Genomic DNA, 23,205 nt, shown 5'->3' on the forward strand with positions numbered 1-23,205 from the left:
ACGCACACACACGCGCACACACACGCGCACACACACACACACACACACACACACACACTCGCACTAAAATAGCTCGATATCCGTCTGGGTGGAAAATAAGACAAATGGATTGAAGTAAAACAACAATAGCGTTGTGAGACTAAAGACGCTGATGAAATGAAATAAAGGCAACTAACAGACACTGAGAAGTTTTCATCAGATAAAACTGGTGACATTAATTTATCTCTTGTTGGCTTTACTGAAAAGCAACCACTGTATCTTGCAGAGGCAGACGGGCTAATTAAAAGCTAGCATTGTGAAGCATTTTTTTTTTTTTTTTACACTAAGCCAGATCTGTGTCAGAGTTTCCTCAATAGTGCGCAGCCGCTGCAGTCATGATAAGCTTTTTAGACTCTCATATTGATCTTCATGTCACCTAAGGGCAAAAGAGCTACCTGAGTATCCAGGGCGACAGACACACTTGAAGCCCCCGGGCGTGTTGATACAGATGCCCTCATGTAGGCAAGGTGAAACTTCACACTCATTCACATCCAGGTCACACAGGGTTCCAAAATAACCAGGAGGGCAAATGCAGCGGAACCTGGAAAGAAGATGTGATAACACCTGATCATTAAGAAATAAAGTGAAATGCAGCACAGACCAATGTGTCAGACAGAGACGTTCATATGCTTACAGTAACTTTAAATTAAGCAGAATAATTTTTCTGTGTAAAAGCTGCACAAACTCCTGCAGAAATAATTACTTAGAGGAAAAAAAAAAAAACAGGAAGCACTAGAAACGCTAAGGTGCAGATTAAGACTCATTTTTCACTCTCAAACTCTTCACACAAAAATTAACAATATGACAGCAATTAACTTTCGTGGTGAGCAACTTCATTTGAATTATATTTGATGACTTATTTTTAAAGGGAAGGAGCTTAATCTGTGCAGTTTACTCAATACAAATCCCTCTCTGCAGCTGTCGGTGGGTCTAATATCCCCGACACACACCTCAGGAGACAGTTTTGCTGTTTCTAAGTGAGATAATTAGAAAACATGTCATTAGACACCTCAGTGTTCCAATAGAAACAGCATCTTCTGATTATTTAAGCATCATTCTACCATCAGTAAAACTGCATATAAAGTTCCTGCGATATGCCGATATGCTCAAGTCTATTTTCATTCCCATGTAGGACAAACTGTTGCCTCATGACGCAAACTTTAAAGGCTAGAAAGGTCTGAGAGAACATTGCCACGACAATTAACACCACCTTTATTGCAATCTGTCACGCCAACGCCTGCTTACAGTCAAGTTGGCCGATAACAGTTGCTTCGGTTTCACAGGTAAAAGCCCGTCCTGCATACTGTATAAATAGATGGAAAGCGACTGTGTGACCCCTGCAGAGTCAGACTCACAGTATCTTCAGGAAAAGGACGGATATATATAAGACAGCACCAGCTCAGTGAGTATACAGCAGTCTGATTCATCACCGCGGTACAGATGGACTCGCTCGGCTTGTTGGGTCAGGGAGACGGGAGATAGCGGTGTGTGTAGTGCTCGTGGTGGGCAACGAGGTTAAAACACACCTGATGTGAACTCCCTGGACTGTGCAATCAGAGGAGCGCTCTGAGCAGGGCCAGGTCACATGGGAGCGAAATCATGACGGGAGACAAACTGGAGACAAACCATTTAGGACTCAAATTGGCCCTGGGACTTTTCTACCCATCTGTCCGACTAAGCCTGGAAGCCCCCGGGCTCCCATTAAGCACAGCAGAGAGAAGCACCAGTGGAGTAAAGCCCCAATCTAGATACATGATGTGTTCTTGCTGGACTCACTCTCTGTCTTTAGAATAGCAGTTTATGTGTGTCAAGGATGAAGTGAGGCTTGTTACATAAACCAGAACACTATGAAGAGGAACGTCACAACAAACTCCTTTTTTTCGTTTTGTTTTGTTTTGTTTCTTTGAAGAACGTTCACGTTCATAAGCCTTTCAAAACAAACTCAGTAAATTAATTCCGGCAGGTCTTCATTGATATTTCCTTTTCTTAAAAAAAAAACACACACACACACACACACATGAATCAGGTGAAAATCAGAGGGGAAAAACTGTTATATTCATATACTTACTCATTCACAAGGTCTTCACAAATTCCAGCATTGTGGCAAGGGTTGGAGGTGCACTCATTGATATCTTCCTCACAGTGAAAGCCAGCAAATCCCATCTTACAATCACAGCTGGAACAGAAAAATCACTAATATTGATATTTTGTCCCTGATGGAAAATTGAATCTTGCTGTTTCTTACTGGCACATGCACAGAGTGAAAAAAATCAATAAGAACCAATTTAATGATACTAATTACACATCATATTTGGCGTGATTGCACATACAGTAGAGACCTATACAGTAGGTCTGGATTTTGACAGTTTAACTAAACCTAATGTAGACTGAGGTAGATTTTTTATTTCTATTTTACATTTCTACATCTATTAAATTAAAATAAAAAAAATAGTGCGCCTCAGAATACATCTATTAGCTCCAGATAATCTACAATCAAAATGACCTGAAACCTTTAGAGGACTGAAGGTTTCTCCCGCTTCTACTGTGGATTAACAATTTTTCAAAGTCCATCTTTACAAATCCTGACATTTTCTTGCCTCCTACTGAATGTAAAGCTGCTTATGGATAACACACTTTACCTGTAACTGTTGACCCCGTCCACACAGCCACCCTGGTTTTGGCATGGATTTGAGCTACACTCATTGGTGTCAATTTCACACCAACTTCCTTCAAATCCTGAAAGATAGATGAGATGGTCATGGATCAGCAAGCCCCACTACACCCTGAAAACGTCAGGGCCGATGATAACAAAGGCCCCAGTGAATGCCATTTTAATGGAACTAGTAGCCCCTGTAGCATATCTCATCTTCCAGCTCTCAGCACTCACTGTTTCCCCTTTGAGAGTGTGTAAGTCTAATAATACTTTAGTGCCACAGACAGATTGGTCTGAGGGTTAGTGGTTTGGGGTTTGGGAGGTGTGTCTCTGTGTGTGTGCGACTGCATGTGTGTGTGTATGCGAGAGAGAGAGAGAAAGCGAGCGAGTAGGGGGACATCTTGTTAAGTTAGGCTAAGAGGGAGAGGCTAAGCCCAAGAGCTCTTTTGCTCCTGTTCATTAGGGGGTTGAGGGGCAGGATGGCTAAGCAGATCAGCATGGCTGTTTGGTTGTACTTTTGAAGGCAGCTGGGAAACTGTAATGTCCTGCCTGGCGGAGGTATTCCTCTGGCACTTGGTGTGGTCTGTATGATGGTTTCCAGCTGAACAAATCAAACTGCCTGACCTGTTGTCTGATGTAACATGAATTCATGAATGAAAATAATTAATGAAAATAATTAATGCAAATAACGGACAAAAAGAGACCTAAGAAAAGGCAAAAATCACAAGCTGAAAACATAATTGTGAGATGCTATCACTTCTAAATATCTTGTCATTTAAATTTATTTTTTAAAATGCAAAATAATCAGTCAATCTAATCAATCTTTTTGGTAACATTGTCAGAAATGTGTGATGTCATGTGACGTTGTTACTTGAACATAAAATATAATATTTACCTATGTAGCAGTTAAAACAAAAAAATGAGGAACAAAACATATTTATGCCAAAGCTGTTGTATTGAATTGTATTACATAACTAAGTGCACTGAATGCCCATTGTCTGAATTCCCTTCTTTGAAAATATCTGTGGTAAATCTACATTTTTACGATAAAAAAAAAAAAAAATTCTAGATAAAAAAATCAACTCGGATCAAGTAGGAAAAATACAGCTTCTTGAACTGAAACAAATTCACACTAAAATTAAAAAAAACATGACATTCAGACCTCAACATCAAGGTCGAGCAAACGGGTCCATCTTATTGATTCTATGCGGCCACCACTGCATCTGTCACGCTATGAGCAATAATACAGAGACACCATACCCCGAGCACTTTACCATCAAACTCCTTTAAAAGCTCAGACTCCCATAGACGACCACTGTGCTGTCCCTGTAGAGAACCATCTGCCACACACAATTAAAGCTGCTACATGCAGACAGCGAAGGGTTAATAAAACAACCCTTTAATGATTGTTAGTGCCGTTATTGTTTCCTTGTCTCATTAAGCTACACCCACTGCTTCAAGTTGGATTAAAATACACAGCATTTGAAATATAATGGGTTTTGGCTCATGCTGAATAGCAATTTTCAGCTGAGAATTTGTACTAACAATTTTGAGTTAAAATACAGCACAATTAGAAGCTCTGATATTATGTTATATTATATTATATTGCTGACGGATTGATTGCTACATGATTCATACCACGTTGTGGCTTCTGGTGATTTTTCCATTTTCCTACATAAGGTCGCCATAGAAGTCTGATGGAATCCTGTGCTGTTTGCAATCATACCACACATCGGGAGATAACACAATATAATGCCCTGTAATGGCATCAATTTTTGGTCATTGCTGTGCTTTCAAAAGCTACTGTAAACCACAGTTGGTAGAACACAAAATTGCATGGGCCATACATTTCTCTGCTCAGGTAGATAAACCAATCGGAAGCTGATGCTTGTTGTTTGGTTTGTTTTCAAGCCACATGGAGCTCAGCGATATTTGATTTCTTGAATGATAAATTGCTTAACAACTGGGTGGAGATCTCCAAGCAACTCTTGCTGTGCATTTTAACCAGCTTAATAACCAATATTGTATATCATTATGTGTACAGTGAAGAGAGACAGATTTCCAATACAACTAACGTGATGATAATGAAAAGAAAAAAAAAAGCCAGATAGTGACACTGACAAAGCTCTGTGCATCCTGGGACGTAAGAAGAGAGGGAATCCATGAGACCACAGAGAGCACAGAGCATCTGGTGAATTATGGGACAGCACAGGTTTCGCAAGCTGGTCTGTCAGTCAAAGCAATGGTGGAGCACCTCGGGGACTATTTCGAATGTCACTGCAATGTAATGCATCTTCTGCCACTAAGCAGTGACTGGAGGCTTCTCTTTGACAGAGTACAGAGAGGGATACCCAAGGCGCGTGCTCACGTAGTCATTCCATCATCGGGCTGGAGCTTCAGTGTGTGATCACTGCTCCCGCCAGTGCATGTCTCCGAGGAGAAGAAATTGTGGGTAATCCCGAGTGGATTGTGAACTAACCTTGATGGACATTTCAATTGAAATATGACTGACGTCTTCATTTTAACAGCGTGAATTTGGGTTGGGCCGTTCCTTTTATGACTGTAGTCTTATCAAAGTTGCTGTCAGCCCGATGTTTCTTACAGAGAGGTCATTTAATATGATACTGCCCACCACTTTTTCAATATAGATTATGGGCTTTTGTGTGCGGTGTCTGCACGCTGTCATAGATTACATCAAACGTCAGACATCAATTATCGCCTAATGTTTGGATGATTCTTTCTGCCGAAACCTAAATGCATCATCATTCCCAGTTGTCTGTCACATGAACTGCCCATAAATGTTTACAGGTGATGAATCAACACTATGACTACTGTCAGAACATGGGTTATGGTTGTACACAAGCACAGTAATTCAAGATTGCCATCAACAAGTGAACGTTTTTTTTTTTTTTTGAGCTCCGCATGATCTTTCATCTCCTGCGTCTCACATGCTAAGCTGTCAAACTGCCACTTAAAATAGTTCATAGTCATACATCTGCCAAATATAGGAACTCTCCAACATTATTCTTATACATGTATCATTCATTTAAAGCAAAAAAAAAAAAAATGAACAGTGTAACTGAAAGAGACTTCATGTGGTTTGTTTGGTGGTCCCTAAATGGCCTGTCAGTAACAACAGTAGGCTCCTGTCTTGACAGAGCAGGAGCTTCCTCCTAATGCAAAGGTAACGAATGACCAACACCGTAGTGCTGCATGTGTTCACCATGACTGTTTCTTGACATGAAAAATGCTCCAACAGCGAGGCAGTTTACGGCGGCACAGAATGAAAGTGGGGGGGGAAAAGGGAGCAAACAAAAGGAAAAGAAGAAAAGAGAGGCCACACTGATCCATCACTGCAGAGAGGATTTGATGGAGTGTTGCTGTACATCTTGGGTTTGTTTTTGAAATCCTGTTACATAATTTACATTCTGTCTATTGGAAAACGCAGCCACAAAAATAAAGTCTTGTGTAAGATTCTATCGGATGAATAGATGATAGCTGTGTATTAAAGCTGTCAGTTCCAAAAGATTCATCATGCATCACCAGCTCTGTGAAGCAAACAAATAAATTCAGGAAATTAAAAACAAGTACTAATAAAGAAACAAACAAACCAGATGTCAGATCAGTCACTGTAGATGTGCTCCTCATATTCAAGGACGGCATGTTGCTTATGAGTCCTCTGCATGCATTGCCCAGAAACTGGGTTACTGGAATAAGTGGGTTAAGAATGGAAATCTTTTTTTTTTCTTTTTTTTGCATGTAAACACCATCCTCTGCAACCAATTTACCCCACTGCTACACACCTGGACCACCTCTTCAGCTATGTCAATGAAGGCACAAAATGATTAAATACTGAGTTTATTTAAAATGTGTTTACTGTACAGCTGTTACAGTCTATTTTTATACATTATGTATAAATGAAGCCACTAACCTCTTTCTCACACTGGTGTGCAAGTACTTAACCGTAGCTACTCTCTTGCTTACACAATGCTCACAGTATAAGGTGGTTTTTCTTTTCCTACAGTTTTAGTTTTATTAACTGGCGTAGTTTGATTTTCAAAGGACACACAACACTTGTTAACAGTGGCTAGTGACTACACAGAGTTATTCATCTGTTGCAGCCAGTGCTCACTGCTTGATATGCAACTTTTTAATATTCATGTTCAACCAGATAGTCTACTTGTAAAAGAAACATATCTGCCAAGTGTATAAGAAGTGAGAGAAAAAAATGTGTGGAACAAGAGTTCGCACCAATTGTGCGTCTCTGTTAAATTATCCACACTTTATAACCATGTCACTGCACGGCCTCAACCTGCAACAAAAGACAAACCTGACTATACAGTACTCTGAACTTAACAACTCCATAATATTTCTCAAACTTGCCATTAAAACAAATGACGCTCCATGATGTAAAAAAAAAAAAAAAAAAAAAAAGCTGCAAGTGCTGATGATCCCACTGAGAATCAACACTCGGCCTGCACCACTACGCTGCTCTCTGCTTAATGTTTTTGTTCACAGGTCCATTATGTTTGAGTCTGAAAGTTATTACCTTGACTTCTACAGTATGACGATGTTTTTCAGTAGCTGGCAGTTAAACCAGGACTGAATCAGGGGTTTGTCATGCATTTGTTGTTCTGCCAACTGTGCCAGTACCCTGTGCTGTGAGTTTGTTCTTGAGTCCTCCTTCTGTCTATAGATAATGAAACATAATAGATAATACACATTATGATCCCTTAGATAGTTACGGTGCTTTAATATGTCAACACTTTTTCATTTTTCATCTGTGAAATTATAAATATTTCCACAGGCAAATGCTTTGAATATGCTTTTGCCACTTTTCAAAAATGTTTTTCAAGGTTTTTTTTTTCCTCCATAGCTACTAACTGAGTAAATCACTCCATCTGCTATTAAGAGTGTCCTGCACTGCCCTGCTGTCATAATCTAAATGAAAGAGTACTTTGACTTGATACAGATGCAGATGCACTCATCTAGGTCGCCTTCGGCTGTCACCCTGCACTTAAGAGAAACAGACTTCATATAAATGAAGAGAGGTTACACATAGGCTGCCTTTAGCCATTTGATTGGTTCTCTACATAGCCTGGCAGCTATGGCAGGCTATGTAGAGAAGAATATCAGATAAAAAAAAAAGAAACATTATTGAACACGACTAAACCTATGCCTTTGGATATTACATATAAAATGTCTATTTGTGTAAATTCTTTCAGCACTGTGCTGCTGCTTAGGAACCATTTGTGTATTTCTACGTGCTGTGAACTATTCAGAGGTTAAACACCACTAGGCTATGAATGACTGAGAATTTTTATGAATGCAAAACCTCTAATACCTTGTCTGCTGACTTTTTTTTTCTTAATGCAGCTGTTTGGGTTGGAAACAGAGGTCTCAAAGCTAGAAGAGAAGAAAAAAAAAACACCTTTTGCCCTCAGCAGTGGAATATCACTAGCGTGCTGAGATCTTTGCTCACTGAAGGGGCACGATCTCACACTGAGACTGAACACCTGCTACATTTTAATATTTTCTTGCCTCTCTGTGTGCCATCTCTTTCAGAACATTAGACTATGTACTAGCTCTCCAAATGGGGTTGTGATTTACAGTACGCACTCTAAAGAGCTTCAGTTCAACATCATTTCTACTTCTATTACTTTGCTCCAAGTGAGATTTACATATTATTCTATATCTTCACAACTTTTACTTCTTCTGCTGTACCCAGAAGAAATGTTGAATTTGCATAGAATGTAAATTCAATTTTGTTTTTCAGCATTTATTGTGTGATAAGAAGCCACCCTCTTTGTGAAAGCTTTCACTGTTCTGAGCAGAAGTCACAACATGTCCAGGAATGTTCTTCAATATCACTCCTGGAATTGAGATGTCACAAGGTGGAGAAAGTGAAAGGTACCTATTTTCATCATTGTTTTTGATGTTAAAAAAATTACCGTTGGACTTTCATGCAGAACAAAAGGTCACAGAAGTTTTTGGCTTTGTAATGAATTCAAAGCTATTGTTGTGACAAGTTCAACTTTCTTTGAAATGCTGATAATTAATGATTCCAAAGACTAACAACTTGTAATTGTTCTTTATAGACGTGGGCGCTTTTACAATGTGGTCACTGAACGCCTCTCTTTCATGGACCATTATTTTATCAAAGACGACGTGTCTGTGATCTCAGTAATTGTACTATTGGGAGAAAGGGTTATTAAAGAGGCTTCCTGTCACAGTATATTGGAATGAGTCATGAATCAAAATACGACACATTTTATATTTTTACATTATTATAAATCTCTTAAATGTAACCTCTATATTTTAAATGCCACTGTAACATCTCACCCTGGACACTGAGATTTGCACTTTTCTTTCGAAATAAAATGTATTATTATTGTTATTAAACATCTTATGATAAAAAGCAAGGACAAATGATTATCTTAAAATTAATTTATGATTAAGGATAATAAGCTAAATCTTGTTAATTTAAATCATGTATTAAGCAATGTCGGTAGTGCATTGGGTTGTGTATCACTATACTCAGAAAAGGGAAAAGGTCAGTGACATCAACAAACATCTGCCTGGGCATCTGGCAATGGAGACATATCCAGTATTTCCTAGCTCCTCTATAAAAGAGAATAATCACTTGAAATGAATGAAGCGAGGACAAGCTTTTCCAACACATCCCTGGCAACACCCTCAACACATCTTTTTCAATATCATATTAGGTATGTGTCAGTTCTCCTGTTGGCACAGATTCACAGAAGCTCATTAACCAACTGTTTGGTAGGACACAATCTCAATCTTGTGGAAGGTGAAGGCTAGTGTAGCATGCCATGCAAATAAAGGGGTTTGTTCTCCATCTGGCCAGGAACACCTCTGGGGATATTCTGAACCATGGAGACCAAATGGATTTTGCGTGTAAAGGGCCCACAGAATCTTTCAGAATTTATTCACTATACCACAAGAAACATATTTGCCCACTTGCAATGGACTCGAGGTCTACCAATTGTCCCCCTGTCAAAAAGCTAAATTTCTAACACTGAAATATGCCAAGTTGTACCAATCTAATGAAAAAGTGCAGGGCACAGGCACTCTCTAATGCAGATGAAAAATCACATGACGTATTACAGAGTCTTTAGTCAATCTGAAACATTAAGTGCCGCAGTGACATGGTGTTCTTCTAATATTGAAATACAAAAATACGAGCCATTATTACTTTTACTCATCAAAACCAAATGTCATTTCAAAGACAATTAAATAAAAAGGGATTCAGAAAAGTGACACTCACACTCTGCTATTGATTTTCTGCAAAGTCACATGGCTGCTAATCCATAAATTATTATTCTCAATGAGAAATTCTGAATGTTGCTGAAATGTGAGTCATTACAATTTACTTAAAAGTAGGGGGAGGTTTTACAAGCCAGCTAATGGTCTGGTTCATTACTTCAACTACAGTACTGTTCACTTGAGCCTTTGGTAAACTCTGTTTATCTGGAAAAAATGTGCATCTGTGAATTTAATCCTAATCATTGTGCAAAGCATCAGGGATCTTTAAAAAATATATATAATAATTCAAAAAATGTATAGTTTTTGCATAATTCTTTATAATATTTAAGGATTTATCTTTGTGTTTCTATATCCAGTACTAGGAATTCTTAAACTAGCACAAATGTGTATTGATATTTTTCTGTTTGTTGACAGGGATTTTGCTGTTTACATGCAGAAACTCAAAGCAAACTCTTTAGCAAACTGAGCAAGGACACTCGGGCCTATAGATTGTGTACAGAACTCAGGATCAGCTGTAACTCTGCCATGTACTGTAATCCTCGTTGAGTGATGCTACGCGTGTTTGTTTCATTTGTTGTGGTTGTCGGCCAAGTAACCCTCGCCCCCAACCTCTACCCTAACTCTCCCATTTTCAGGTTGCTCTTCTATCAGCCTTGGCACTCCCTGCTGAGGCTCCTCATTAAGAGGAAAGTGGAACATCTGTGCTGGTCAGGCAGGATGACTTAGGCCTCCTGGTCAGAGGCACAGCAGAGAATCACTGCTAGGAAGAACAAAAACTTCCTGCAGGAGCCCTCTACAATCAAGAGCGCATACCTGCTTTCTTTTTTTCTTTTAAGAAGATCCTTTCAGCTGGCTCTGGTTTTTATTCTGCCCTGCAGGTTCTTCTCTTCTCACAGTATACCTTTGTAGACAAAATTCATTTCCATTGTGGTTTTATAAACCTTTTTAAAGCTGCTCCCAGTAGGCACCTCGTAATGGCTGCCTTTTAGTTTTTGTTGAATTGATGAACACTAAAGTTGCCACATCACCCCTTTTTGTGAGACTGATATAGTCACAGAGAAGCGTCTTGGGAAACCTATGACCGCACTCTTAGCTTTACAATACATCCTTTACAACAACTTTGGAGAGAATTGATCATTAAAGCCACTGGTAAACTGCTTATCTTTATAAAAGTACTCTGTCATCTCCTATCGGATACTGTCAAAAGACTGGCCATAAAAAATACGACAGTGACCATCCAGTATCAGAGTATTACCGCTGTCTCCTGGGTATCTTCCCATTAGATACCAGTGTCTCTTCAATCAGCAATGAGCTAAAAGTAGCACACTGTGAGAATCTGAACACAAGACCAGAAATACCGTAGATAAAAACAGATCCAAGATAATATTTTAAACAACATTATATTATGTGTAATGAGGTAGTATTCTCCTGTTTTCTTAATACATATATATTTGACAATTATAAAAAATTGAACACTGGTTTGCGAATATACTGTATGCTTATTTTATTTTTACACTATATCTTAATATTTTCTCATAAATAATTGGGCAGACCCAGCTCCAGAGCACTGTGGAAGTGCTGGAGAAAGGTCTGGCTGCAAGGGGAGTTTGTTTCCATTGGTCCTCCTGAGAGCTCAGTGTACTGCACCTCAAGAAAACACATGCAACACCTCAAGTGTGCTGCATATGCATGCAAAAAACAAGGCATGAAGATAAACATGCTGCAAATTCAGTGCTACAACACATACAGTATTGACTGAAGTGTTTCTGTTTCAGCGGCTGGGACCTACCGCCGTTAAATGCCCAGTATTGACTTTTAAGTTGAATTAATGAATTAACTGATTAACCAGCTGAAAGAGGGAGAGAGAGAGAGAGATGACATGGTGCAAAGGGGCCACCATTTGGACTCCAACCCAGGCTCCTGTGGTTTAGGATTACACCTTTATGGTAACCTACACCCACATAACAGTTATTCTGTGTTGTCTGACTCTGAACTTATACAGTAGCATGTTTATCTGTGTTAGTTTTTTGTTGTTTTTGCAAGGTGTGTGTCAATGAATGTGTTTTCTGAATTTCGCAGCACGTTCATGTCCTTGCACGTGTTTTCCTCCAGTTGCAGTGCGTGTTGAGCTCTCAGGGCCAGCGGATCTGTTTGGGTGGTACATTTGCATGAGAGGAGGTGAACACTGTCGTCAAAATAGCTAATTCCCCACAAAGAAAACGCCACAAAAAATAACTGAGCTGTCTGTCGACTACGTGACTGTGTGATCCAAATCCTCATCAAAAGTTGCCATTTTCAGCGTGTAGGCGCTAGATCAGAGGCTTCTGTTGTTTCCTGTGGCAAGGGGGGGATTTTGAAAGCACTAACAGACAGGGCAGACAATTTACTGGTCTAGCTCGAAAAACAAACATTCCAATATCAATATGTAAGTATGCATAAAGCACTGCAGTGGCTGGCTGGCTACTGCTGACTCATTCTCTACCAAAAACAAAAATTGGCTAAACAGAAAGGATTGTCAGCTTCATGCTAGCTGGCTGGAAAATATAACCCCAGTCTAGACAACTGATACGTACCATAATGGAGCGTCGTTAACAGGAGACACCTTCATGTCCACCCTCAGGCGTATTTTTTTTTACCATGGAGTGGCTGCCATGCTTTCCTACTGTGTGCATGCATAAGAGCACACACTGTGTTTGAGTGGGGATTGTGTGGGCTCAAGTTTGATGCAGTTGGATTGTGTACCTTGTGGCATTTGTGCTGTGCAGCATTACTGGTCAGGGGGCTGTGATGTTTTAGTTTGGTTATGTAAGATTCAGTGTCCAAAAGCAAATGGGAGGTTTTGGATTTGAGTGCATATTTGCTGGGCACATGAGCATGTTTTCAAAACATATTGCTGCAGGACTCTATTAAGTGCCAATTGAGCTGCTTCAGTTTCATGTCATATAAATGAATCAATCTCGCCCTTTCAATTCAATTTAGCATCCTGCACTTTCTACCGCACTCAGGGCAAAATAGCAAATAAACATGGCTAAAAGCAGAGAAAAAAAATGTCCATCTGATGCTGATTTTGTAACAAGTTAACCTTTCTAATGTTCACTCTGGTGTCCATCTTCACTGCGTGGGATGAGATTTGCTTATGGCAGTGAATCTGGCAGACACAGGCAGACAAATTCTAATTTAATTAGGCCTGGGAATAATGTAAAGCCTACACAATTTCCTTGACAAATAACCTACACTGAATGGTAAATAACAAGTCTGTAAAACTGTTATGCTGGGAGGAAGCCATCGGTTGTATAACAGCTCTGTGTTTGTTGAGTAGTAGCCATGTAGGATGGATTTATGGTGAATAATAATGGAGAGTAGTGAGAAGTGAAAACGACCAAGCCCACGCAAAGCTCTTGGTGTAATGTATGCAGCCAGCACCTAATTTCCTATTCCTCTCCAAGGAAGCCTTCTGAAACTAACCCAGCCGCTCTATTTATATCTGGCAACATCTTTTCATCTCTGCGCTGACAGAGCCATTAGGTACAGCACAACCCTATAGCGTCTTGACCTTCTCGCTGAAAAGTTTGGATGTTAAAACACAATATCGTTTAGAGTTCCTCAACAATCAGAGAGCTCAGTGATAAACTTCCCAGCAGGACATTTCAACCAAGCAAATGGGCCACTCTCACTGCCCATGACTAATGTGTCGTGTTTTTTTTATTGTTTTTTTTCTATAAACTGACAGAGCTTGTGTGCTTGTGTGGATAGTTTCAAATGTGCATGTGTGTGAAGTCAAGCCTGAGTGGGTGTGTATATCTTAGTCATATCAGCCATTCTGGCCATGTGTGTTTAGTATCTAAAATAAGGGCACAGTGAGGTTTCAAGTCTTTAACGCTCATGCACAATGCGTTTGGCCTTCTGTGTGAGTTCATATCTCACGTCTTACTATACAGTAGATTGTACATGTGACAAGCTTTGGTCACTTGAGATAAATGTAATGATTTAAACAACCTACAAAACAAGCTACAGCAGGGTATATTTTCTTTTATGTTCGGTCAAATATATGGCCAAGAAAACAGTGTTGACGTCATTTGAATCCATTGCCACAGGCATCAACTTGAGTTGATGCTGACACCTCGCCGCTCTGTGAAGAATCCAACTAACATCTTTCAATGGCCAAGTTTCCATGTGTTTGACACAATGTCAAGCCTTTACTCACAATACAAGCAATGTGTCAAAGCGCGAGTAAAGACCAGGCCTTGAGTGTGAGGAATTTCCTCAGCATCAAGAACCTCAAATTATAAAGATGAAAATGTATAATATCCAATATGCATTCAAAATTAATCTTCAACTGTATTGTACTTGTAATGTGTGTGTGTGGTCTTGGTTGCCATAGTAACAAATCAAATCAATAAAGATACGTCATGGCAGCAGAGTTAATTTACATTTAACTATTATTGTATGTTTTGACAAGTATATGAAACCCCCCACCTCTTTGGATTTCTTTCTTTCTTTCTTTCTTTCTTTCTTTCTTTCTTTCTTTCTTTCTTTCTTTCTTTCTTTCTTTCTTTCTTTCTTTTACTGTAGGCTACTGTAGCTATGACCACAACAATATAAATAGCCAGCGACTTTTATCTTGTGCTATAGTGAAGGGAGTTAATGGGTTTACCCAGACGACTTGTTTGGACACTTAATGAGTGAAAGAAAGTAGAATGAGCAAGAACATTATGCAAAAGAGAAATAGCTATTTAGTCGAGAATTGAATGCAATGACATGCCATGTATTTTAAGTGCTGATAAGTACACATTAGGCTAATGGGATGTAGCCAGAGGTTTTAGGTTACATTGTTTTGTACACAAAAAAACAGCACAATGAATTAATTGAACAAAAAGCTGGGTTTGTGGCCATTTGGTGTTATAATAAGCATATGCCGGGGTTTCAACTCAAGGTTTGTGAACTGAGTGCTACTGCAGTTTACCATGGATGGTGTCATGAACAACAAAGCTACCGCCAGTTTTAACTGACCTTGATCATTTACAATTACAGTAAGCCACGGAGTGAAAATCAAAGCAAGATAAGGCAGTATAGTACGCAATGTGTTCTCATTACAAATTAAAAGATTGGAAATCACCTTAGTCCTGCTGTTGACTATTCTTTGCAAAATTGTATGTGTAAAAATCCAGCATGTCTTGTAATCAGTTTGCTTGAAACCCCATTCAAAGAATCAGCCAATGACCTGATTCCACCTGTGAGGACTAGTCAATTTTCCCCCGATGGCAGGACAAAATGAACGTCTTACCATTTTAAATCTTCCCTGTAGGAAAACCTTTCCTGTTTTTATGTGGCACATATTTTCCGTGCCTTGAGGAAGGTCCGACACATGATTTATGCACAGGAAAACAACATCATTGTCTCTGTTGATAGAGTAACTCTTTGGGAAACCTCATATATTTCAGAGAAGAGATAAAAATGATGCATGCTTAACTGTGACAGGAATATTTGTCATATTCTTGCTAGAACCTTTGATCAATGACGTACATGTTTAACCTGTGGTTTTTGAACTGTGCGTTTTCTGCCATTTTTTAAATAGGAACGACATTCGGTAACCTACTGAACAAAACAGTGTAGTTACACTTCAAAAGTGGGCTACAGAAGAAAAAAAAAAGCACTATTAGTATGAAGCTGTGGCGGTGTGTTCACTCACCAGCTGGGCATCTGCAGGAGGCTGTTCCATTGGAGCGTGTCAGGCAGGTGGAGTTGTGCAGGCACGGATTGTGGAGGGGGTCACAGGGGTCATAAGGCTGGTTGCACAGGGGGCCGCTGAAGAAGGGGGGACAGGTGCAGGAGAACTCCCCGGGTACGTCTGACTCCTGACACTGAGCTCCATTTAGACAGGGCCCAGAATCACACTCATCCACATCCTCTGCACAGTCCACACCTGTCCACCCCGGTGAGCACAAACACCTTGGACACACCAGAGAGGAGACATGATACTGCAGAGGTCTTTTTGGCTTAAATTACAATGAATCCTAAATAAATAAACCCTTATGGAAACCAATAACAGATGTAGCAACAGCAAGGGTGCTTCAGATAAACTAACAGAGGGCATATATATATATAAGTATATGTACATATATTGGCACTGCACTTATGGATCCTTAGGTAAGATAGTGTTGGGACTTCATAGGTTAATTGTATTACTGGTCAGAGCAGCTTATAATTCTGGACAGCTGAATGTAGAACACAAGAGGTTAGAGCACTGAGTGGGGATTAAATGGAAATGTATGAATGGTAGAGAGAGAGAGAGATTGAGAGAGAGAGGAGGGAAACTAGAGTGTGTGTGAGTCTGAAGTATCTGCTCTCGAAGCAGGTGACTATTCCACTTGGTGGCAGTGAGTAGCCGAGCACTACCAACCACTCCACCTTGCGCTCCGTTCCTTTCCATCCCCCAACTTTTCCACCTGAAGCAGTTTCACTTCTCCCCCAGCGGGAGGGGCAGGAGAGGAGGGGGTGTGCGGTGGAGTCGGAGGGGGCATTAGCTGAAGCAGATACACCGGCTTTTTCCTCCAATGAGTCACAGATCCCCTGAAACCTTTTCATGCTGTGAGCCATTGATTGACTCATTTGTTTTACCTGCCATCTGCAATTCATTATCTCCGCTGCCAGTGGAAGGACATATTGCTATCTCTGAACAGCTTCTTTTTCTGCATTTATTAACTGGCTGATGCACCTCGTGAGGACAGTGCCCTCGAGCCAGCTCGCACACCTACTTGAAGCTGTTGAGGAGGTCTGTGCAGGTGGCATTGTTTTTGCACGGCTGTGATAAACATTCATCAATTTCTTGTTGGCAGTACTCCCCCTCCCAGCCAGGCTGACACACACACTCATAACTCTGCAATACAAAAGAAAAAGGGGAAGTACTATTAGATTAACAGTGAAATACAGGGACACCTTAAATCTGCACTTGTCTTGTATTTTAAGGTAGTTAAGAGTCTAGTATTTATAATAGCAATACACACCTATATAAAGCTGTTAATGATGATGTTATGGAGCAGTCAGAGGGCATTCTGACACTTATTTGTTAACTTATTTATACCTGTTACATTTGAGAAAAGGAAATGTAGCAACACTAATATACTTGATTATATTCATCCCAATTTTCTTTCAAAAAAAAAAAAATATTGCAGAATAAAACCTCCCACTCACAAGAAAAAGATCTTTCCTGTGAAAATCTGTTTTAAGTGTGGCAGAGTCATGCTTGTCTTAAATTTTCACATTACTGCTATGCAGATGTATTCCTCCTACCACCCACCCTCTGGATAAAATGCAAGCCTGTTTTTTCCACGCCATTCAAGGTATGTACCGTACAAGCCTTTCTTATCAAGCATGCAATATTACCACCACATATTTTGTCTGGAAAGGAATTTTCATAGGCAAGCAAACATGTAAAAATATAATGGATTAAGATATGTCAAGATTCCTCTATCAATGAATATGTTTTTTTTTTTTTTACTGTACTGTCAGAAACTGATTAATACATGCGTACTGTATATGTGTATATAAGTCCTGCCCTCACATCCTTTCCATTCTCTCCTCCCTCGGTATTCAAAGCCGTATACGGACCACTCTTCCTTTATTTCATCATTGTAATCTACATTATGATAATTAATCACGACACAGGAGATGAATGGTTTGTTTGTACTGGTTTAATTTAAATTCCTCTTTGCACATCCAGGATGAAGGTTGTCGTATGGTCAAGGGTTTTTCAGGATTTCTCACTGCCAACATCCCATCTAAAAGGTCCTGGGTGCTGCTGGTTGAATGCATGCTAATCTGTATTTCATACACTAGAGGGGAGCCGTTAAACTTTGTCTGATATAATTTGTACACTGTGGGGCCTATGGTTGTGGAGAGAAAATGCCGTCATCTTGTGATAAATTAGATACCTCCAGGAGACTCCAATTCCTTACCCCTGGCAATAGAACATAATCTCATTTTTGCTGCTAAGTCACCTTCAGGGACAGCAATTCTCCAAAATAAGCTAAAGCTCTGTGGGACACTGTTCAGAGAGAGGAATAGCTGCACTGTAAACAAGACTATGTGGAAGGAGTTTCCAAAAGCTCTTGCTATTTGAATGATGACTTTAGGAAAAAAAATACATAACAGGGAAACAGAGAGCAGTGTAACTGGAAAAATATTGGTTGAAATTTCATTACATCCCTCATATCACAGCCCATTTCTTTATCATGCAGTGTGTCCTTTTTGTCCTTATGGAACCTTTGGTTTATCCTAGAAAAATACTCTGAAATGTTTTAACCAGGATTCTGCGCAGGGACAATCTTGAAACCTTGTCACAGAATTCCTTGTAGGCTATTTCATAATACAGGGAGGTAAAAAGTAGCACTTGTCCTTCAAATATCCTGAAATTGCTACAGAAGCACAAATCAATGTGTCTCTATAACCACAAGAGAAGATGCTAGTTTGCTTCTGGTGGTGGTTAGGAGTAGCACAAAGTCTCCAATGAAAGAGTAAAGTTGGTGTTTGTTGTGTGTCAAAGTGTCCATGCCAAAAAAACTAGTGCTTTTTCACACCGTGAATAGGTATACATGTACATATATAATACATTAATATGTGGTTTCTTTATCCATAATCTGACTTTTACTATTTTTGAAATAAGGCTGATTCATTATATAAAAAACTGACCGTCATTAAGTGGTTGCTATGGAGGAAGGTCACTGACACATTCTGAGAGCTTAAAGATTAGAGATAGAAATTTCCACCATTCATTTGAACAGTTGAAGTGTGGTATTGTAACAGTAAAGAGTGCATATTGTAAATATAAGAGGTTCTAAAATGCCTGTGAAAAATAATTTCTCTTTTTTTCTTGTCTGTATTCTGCCCCAACCGAAAACTTTGTGTTCATTAAATAGACCTCATCTTTCTTACATGTACAAATTTTTCCAGAGCACAGACTTATTTAAAACCCGAACATTAGGTGTGAACTATTAGTTATTTGTCTTTGTCAGGATAAAAAAAAAGAAAAAGAAAACAAACCCAACAACTTTATCTATGACACATCTGTTTCACTGCTGCAATCTGTTAGCAAATAAGCAGCTGTTGGAAAAAGGCCCCAGGTACTCATCGCACAGTTTGTGAGCAGCATGCAGCTCCCAGGGCCTTTTTGCAGCTGCAACAGATCAATGTTATTGGCTTAAAAACACTTGAATAACTGCAGAAGTAGAGCTGCGCCTTGCAAAAAGGAAACTTGAAATGATCTGATAAAATGATCTTTTGTACACCAGTGTGGGTATCTGTATAAGCAGACATCAATGCAGGAGGACTGGCTCGCACATAATGTGCTGAGAGGAAAATCACTTGATCTTTGATGTACAACTTACAGCCTGAATTTCACAAACACGGCTTTCATTTATTGTTTCAGCAAGCACTTACAAAGAATCTACTGACCCTGCATGCAAAAGGCAAACCAGACATTGTCTTGCTTATCCAAAAGATACAGCAACTGAAATTCAATTTAAACTGAGCTACATTATCTTAGCTATGACTGTGGAAGCTGTAGGTAATGCCCTGTGCTGCAAATGTATTGTGTTTTTTCAGAACCGTGCCCCGTGGTTGGCCATTTTTACACTTGACATTTGACAGTGACAGGCGTTCATAATTTCCTGTCTGTGCCTACACATGCTTTACCTAGTCAGGAATAAAACATCTTACTGTAATAGCAGCAACAGTAAACATACTGTTATGTACAGTGGCCAACAGAAAAGAAGTCACTGAAAGGCTCCACAAAAATCTAAAACAAAGAACTATCACCCATAATGCTTTCTTTGTAGTTCATGTATGTACTTGTATCTAAGACTAAATCTTTTCAACATAATTAACTTTTTTCAAATTGCAAAAGAAGATGGACACTGTGGTTACATGTTGGTTGAAAAGTCGTGTGTTTTTGTTACTGGGTATACTTTGGTTCTCTTTTGGTCAATTTAGCTCCTCAAAGCTCAGTAAGAGGGTATAAATATATAAACATAATTCACATAATTTGTCTATTAGGAGACACAAAAAAGAGGTGCATTTATTATACATTAGACATGTTTTGTTTGTACAAAGGAGAACCTCCACGCTTCAGCTGACAGACTGAATTGCAGACCGGTGCGTCTCAGGGCAGGAGACAGATGAATAGTAGGCAGGGAAAGGATGATGGAGCTGATGCTGTTTTGTTTGTATCTTATTTCATTAAGACACATGAAACTTTCCCAGTGAGAATAACGCCAGACAAATTTGGCAACAATTTATACCCCTGAGCCATGTAGGCATATTTTACTATTTCTAATGATACGCGCTGTTTATATTTTACTACAACAGATATACTTTTAGTCAATACCTGCATGAGAGTCATCAAATGTAATAGGCTGTGTTACAATATGTGATTCAGGCCTGTCAATATTTTAAGAAAACTCTTGTGTTTCTCAATGAGTTACCAAATGTAGCGATTTATAGAGCACTGGACCGTTTTCAAGGCTTTCAAAGGCCATTACATCACTCTGCTATACTGCCAAACTAAAATGTCCACTCACCAGATGGAGGTCCTTACAGGCTGAGTTGGGACTGCACAAACTGTTCACACAGTCATCGATGTCTTGCTCACATCTCGGCCCGGCATAACCTGGACTGCAAAGGCAGTAAAAGCCGTCGACAACTGAAAGCAGAGCAGTGGGACAGTTACAGCACCTTGCATCATAAATGAATTCACTTCTCTGTCAGTAGGTGCTACATCCCTACACAGGTAAATGTTGATTATGAACATAAAGCATAATCCCTCACTGTGATATCTTTTTAAGGGAGTAATGCCATTAAAATAAAAGTCCTCTGCTGTATCAGTCAAAGCAGCTCTCGCTAGATCTACGTGGATGGTACCGCCTCCCTCCCATCAGTCTGATGGAGCCGGACACACTAACCACCTTTAAATGAACCTGTCTGCAATGGCTATTGAGTCCTCTTCTCTCCTACCACTTTTCTCGTCCACCGTCTGTCATTTGTTTCCACACTCTCAACACACTTTCAACACACCGAATAAAGGGAGAAAGCGGGAGAAAGCAGGGCAGCTGAGGAGAGAGAGCCCATTTTCAGGGTCATTCTTTATTCAGATGTTACAAATGTGCCAATTTCTTCCATCAGAAGTTAGAATCTCCCATGTCTAATAATGCATTCCTTCCTCTCCTTAATTATTAATGATGTTAAAGAGGGATGCATCACTCTGTTTCTCCAACACAACACTGGTGTACAGGCAGCTAGTGACAGAGGTAATTGCAGTTCTTACAGGAGTGAATTTATTACTTCCCCAGTCAGGGTCCCAGGATTCTTCATTATCCCAAAGATTTACCACGTAATCTATGCTGTCACTCTGTCTTGGTGCGTGTAGCTGCTATTACTCTCATTAAATGCTTTAGGTCCTGGGTGGCAGCAGCATTACTCATCTCAGCCACTATGGCTATGCAGTGCTCTCCCTGGTGGCTGGCTGGCTGCTGCTGAGCACTGGCCAATAGGTCCTAGAAGCCTGCCTCACTAACCTAAGGCGAACTGGCTGCTTTCAAGATTAGTCAAGACAGCTGGCCGAGGTCTACTGTAGCACAGTGAAGGATGGGATACTCTTACATAGTGATCCACTGCCATCACTGTTTTGTTCCGGCGTACGCCAGATGAAACAACATTGGCAGGATTTCAGAAATGCTGTGAAGGCTGAAAGTTAACACTGCAGCACAAATATTTTTCTACTGAATAATCTACTTTGACTCGGTGCAACTGGTACATAGTGACTGCGCATAAAAAACACTTACATTTGTGCAGTTTCCAGTTATTGTCCTTCAAAATAAATCTAAAAAGTATATACTGTATATTACAATCACTGACTAACGGATGATAAGAAATACTCAATTTTAGGAGAGTTATTATGATCAATGAGGTTTTTAATAAGTCACGTCAAAGATGGAAGACATAGAGGTGAAATCTTATTGGATAGCCACAGGGAAAAAAAAGAGAAACAATATTCTTCCTTGAGCTTTGATTATATTAATTTTGTCATTTATCATCCATTATTCAAATTACAACACAACATTGATGCTTAATTGATTCCCTTTTACAGTTGTGTTAAGAAACTAATCAAGCCTGCTCCAGCAGGTAATGTCCTAGATCCTCACATCAGATGGAATAACTCCACTCTCATAACACCCTAATTAGCTGCAACGGTGACCCGATTGAAAACTGCCTGTCAGCCTGTAAGTGAGCGAGACAAAATTTGACATACTCACTGCGTGTGTATGTGTGAGTGTCTGGTGTGTGTGTGTGTGTGTGTGTGTGCTTCCATTTTGAGTGTCTGCTATTAAGCGTGCTGGCATGATAGGTTGTTTCATACCATCATAGCAGAAGCCGTGAAGACAGGGGCTAGAGCTGCACTCATCCACATTGATTTCACAGCGGGGGCCCGTGAAGCCGCGGCGACAGTGACAGCGGAAACCTAGAGGGAAATGGTCCTGATCCAACTCCTCCACACACACTGCACCGTTCTCGCAGGGATTACTGGCCTCACAGGGCAGGAACTCACAATTATGACCTGGAGTGAGTCGAGGAAACACACAGGTGAAGACCTTCCGGCAGACAAGAGTGTGCAGAAACACAATGTAGACCTTGGTATATTAAAGATTAAACCCATATTGCACATTTCCTTGAACCCGCCCTTGCGATAGATCATGTGCCATGTGACGCTCACTCACTGAACAGAGAGACAAAGAGCCTGCAGAAAGACAGGCAGGACATGTCTCACAAGCGTTCGACCATAAGCTGATTCAGAGTCACTTATTAGATTTAAAATACTATCAATTTTTAGAACCTTTCCTTTTTCCCCTCACGCAAATGAAATCAAATGCAGTTTTATATGCACTTTTCTGGACAGTCACACAAGATAGCTACTTCTTTAATTTCAGTGGGTGAACATTTAAAATGAAATGTCTGATGATGTTATACGGTGCCTCGAATATTACAAAGTAATTTTGTGCTTGTGACAAAACAATTTCCAAAAGAATAGTTTATCTTCAGTTCTGATTGGCAGTAATGTTCAGTGCTGATTTAAAAGCACACCTGTGGCTGTCTACCAGGCAGCTTCATTACTTATGTGCTTGCTGAAAAATTACCACTCGCACTATTAAGATTTTTGTGTCAGTCGCTTTGTTTTA

At 39.8% G+C, this 23,205-nt stretch overlaps 1 protein-coding gene across 1 annotated transcript in view; it reads right to left on the bottom strand.

Moving 5' to 3' along the window:
• eys (EGF-like photoreceptor maintenance factor) overlaps nucleotides 1-23,205 on the bottom strand; it is a 158,693-nt gene that overhangs the window by 78,091 nt on the left and 57,397 nt on the right. Inside the window, exons 22-28 of the mRNA XM_085800277.1 lie at nucleotides 22,389-22,586; nucleotides 20,554-20,675; nucleotides 16,735-16,856; nucleotides 15,669-15,928; nucleotides 2,679-2,775; nucleotides 2,108-2,215; nucleotides 435-580 (exon numbers count right to left, since the gene is read on the bottom strand). Of these exons, the coding sequence (XP_085656403.1) occupies nucleotides 435-580; nucleotides 2,108-2,215; nucleotides 2,679-2,775; nucleotides 15,669-15,928; nucleotides 16,735-16,856; nucleotides 20,554-20,675; nucleotides 22,389-22,586 (1,053 nt within the window). The remainder of the gene's footprint in view (nucleotides 1-434; nucleotides 581-2,107; nucleotides 2,216-2,678; nucleotides 2,776-15,668; nucleotides 15,929-16,734; nucleotides 16,857-20,553; nucleotides 20,676-22,388; nucleotides 22,587-23,205) is intronic.

This window comes from Trachurus japonicus, chromosome 15 (assembly GCF_045865225.1).
Source record: "Trachurus japonicus isolate A0001 chromosome 15, Traja_1.0".
Lineage (NCBI taxonomy): Eukaryota > Metazoa > Chordata > Actinopteri > Carangiformes > Carangidae > Trachurus > Trachurus japonicus.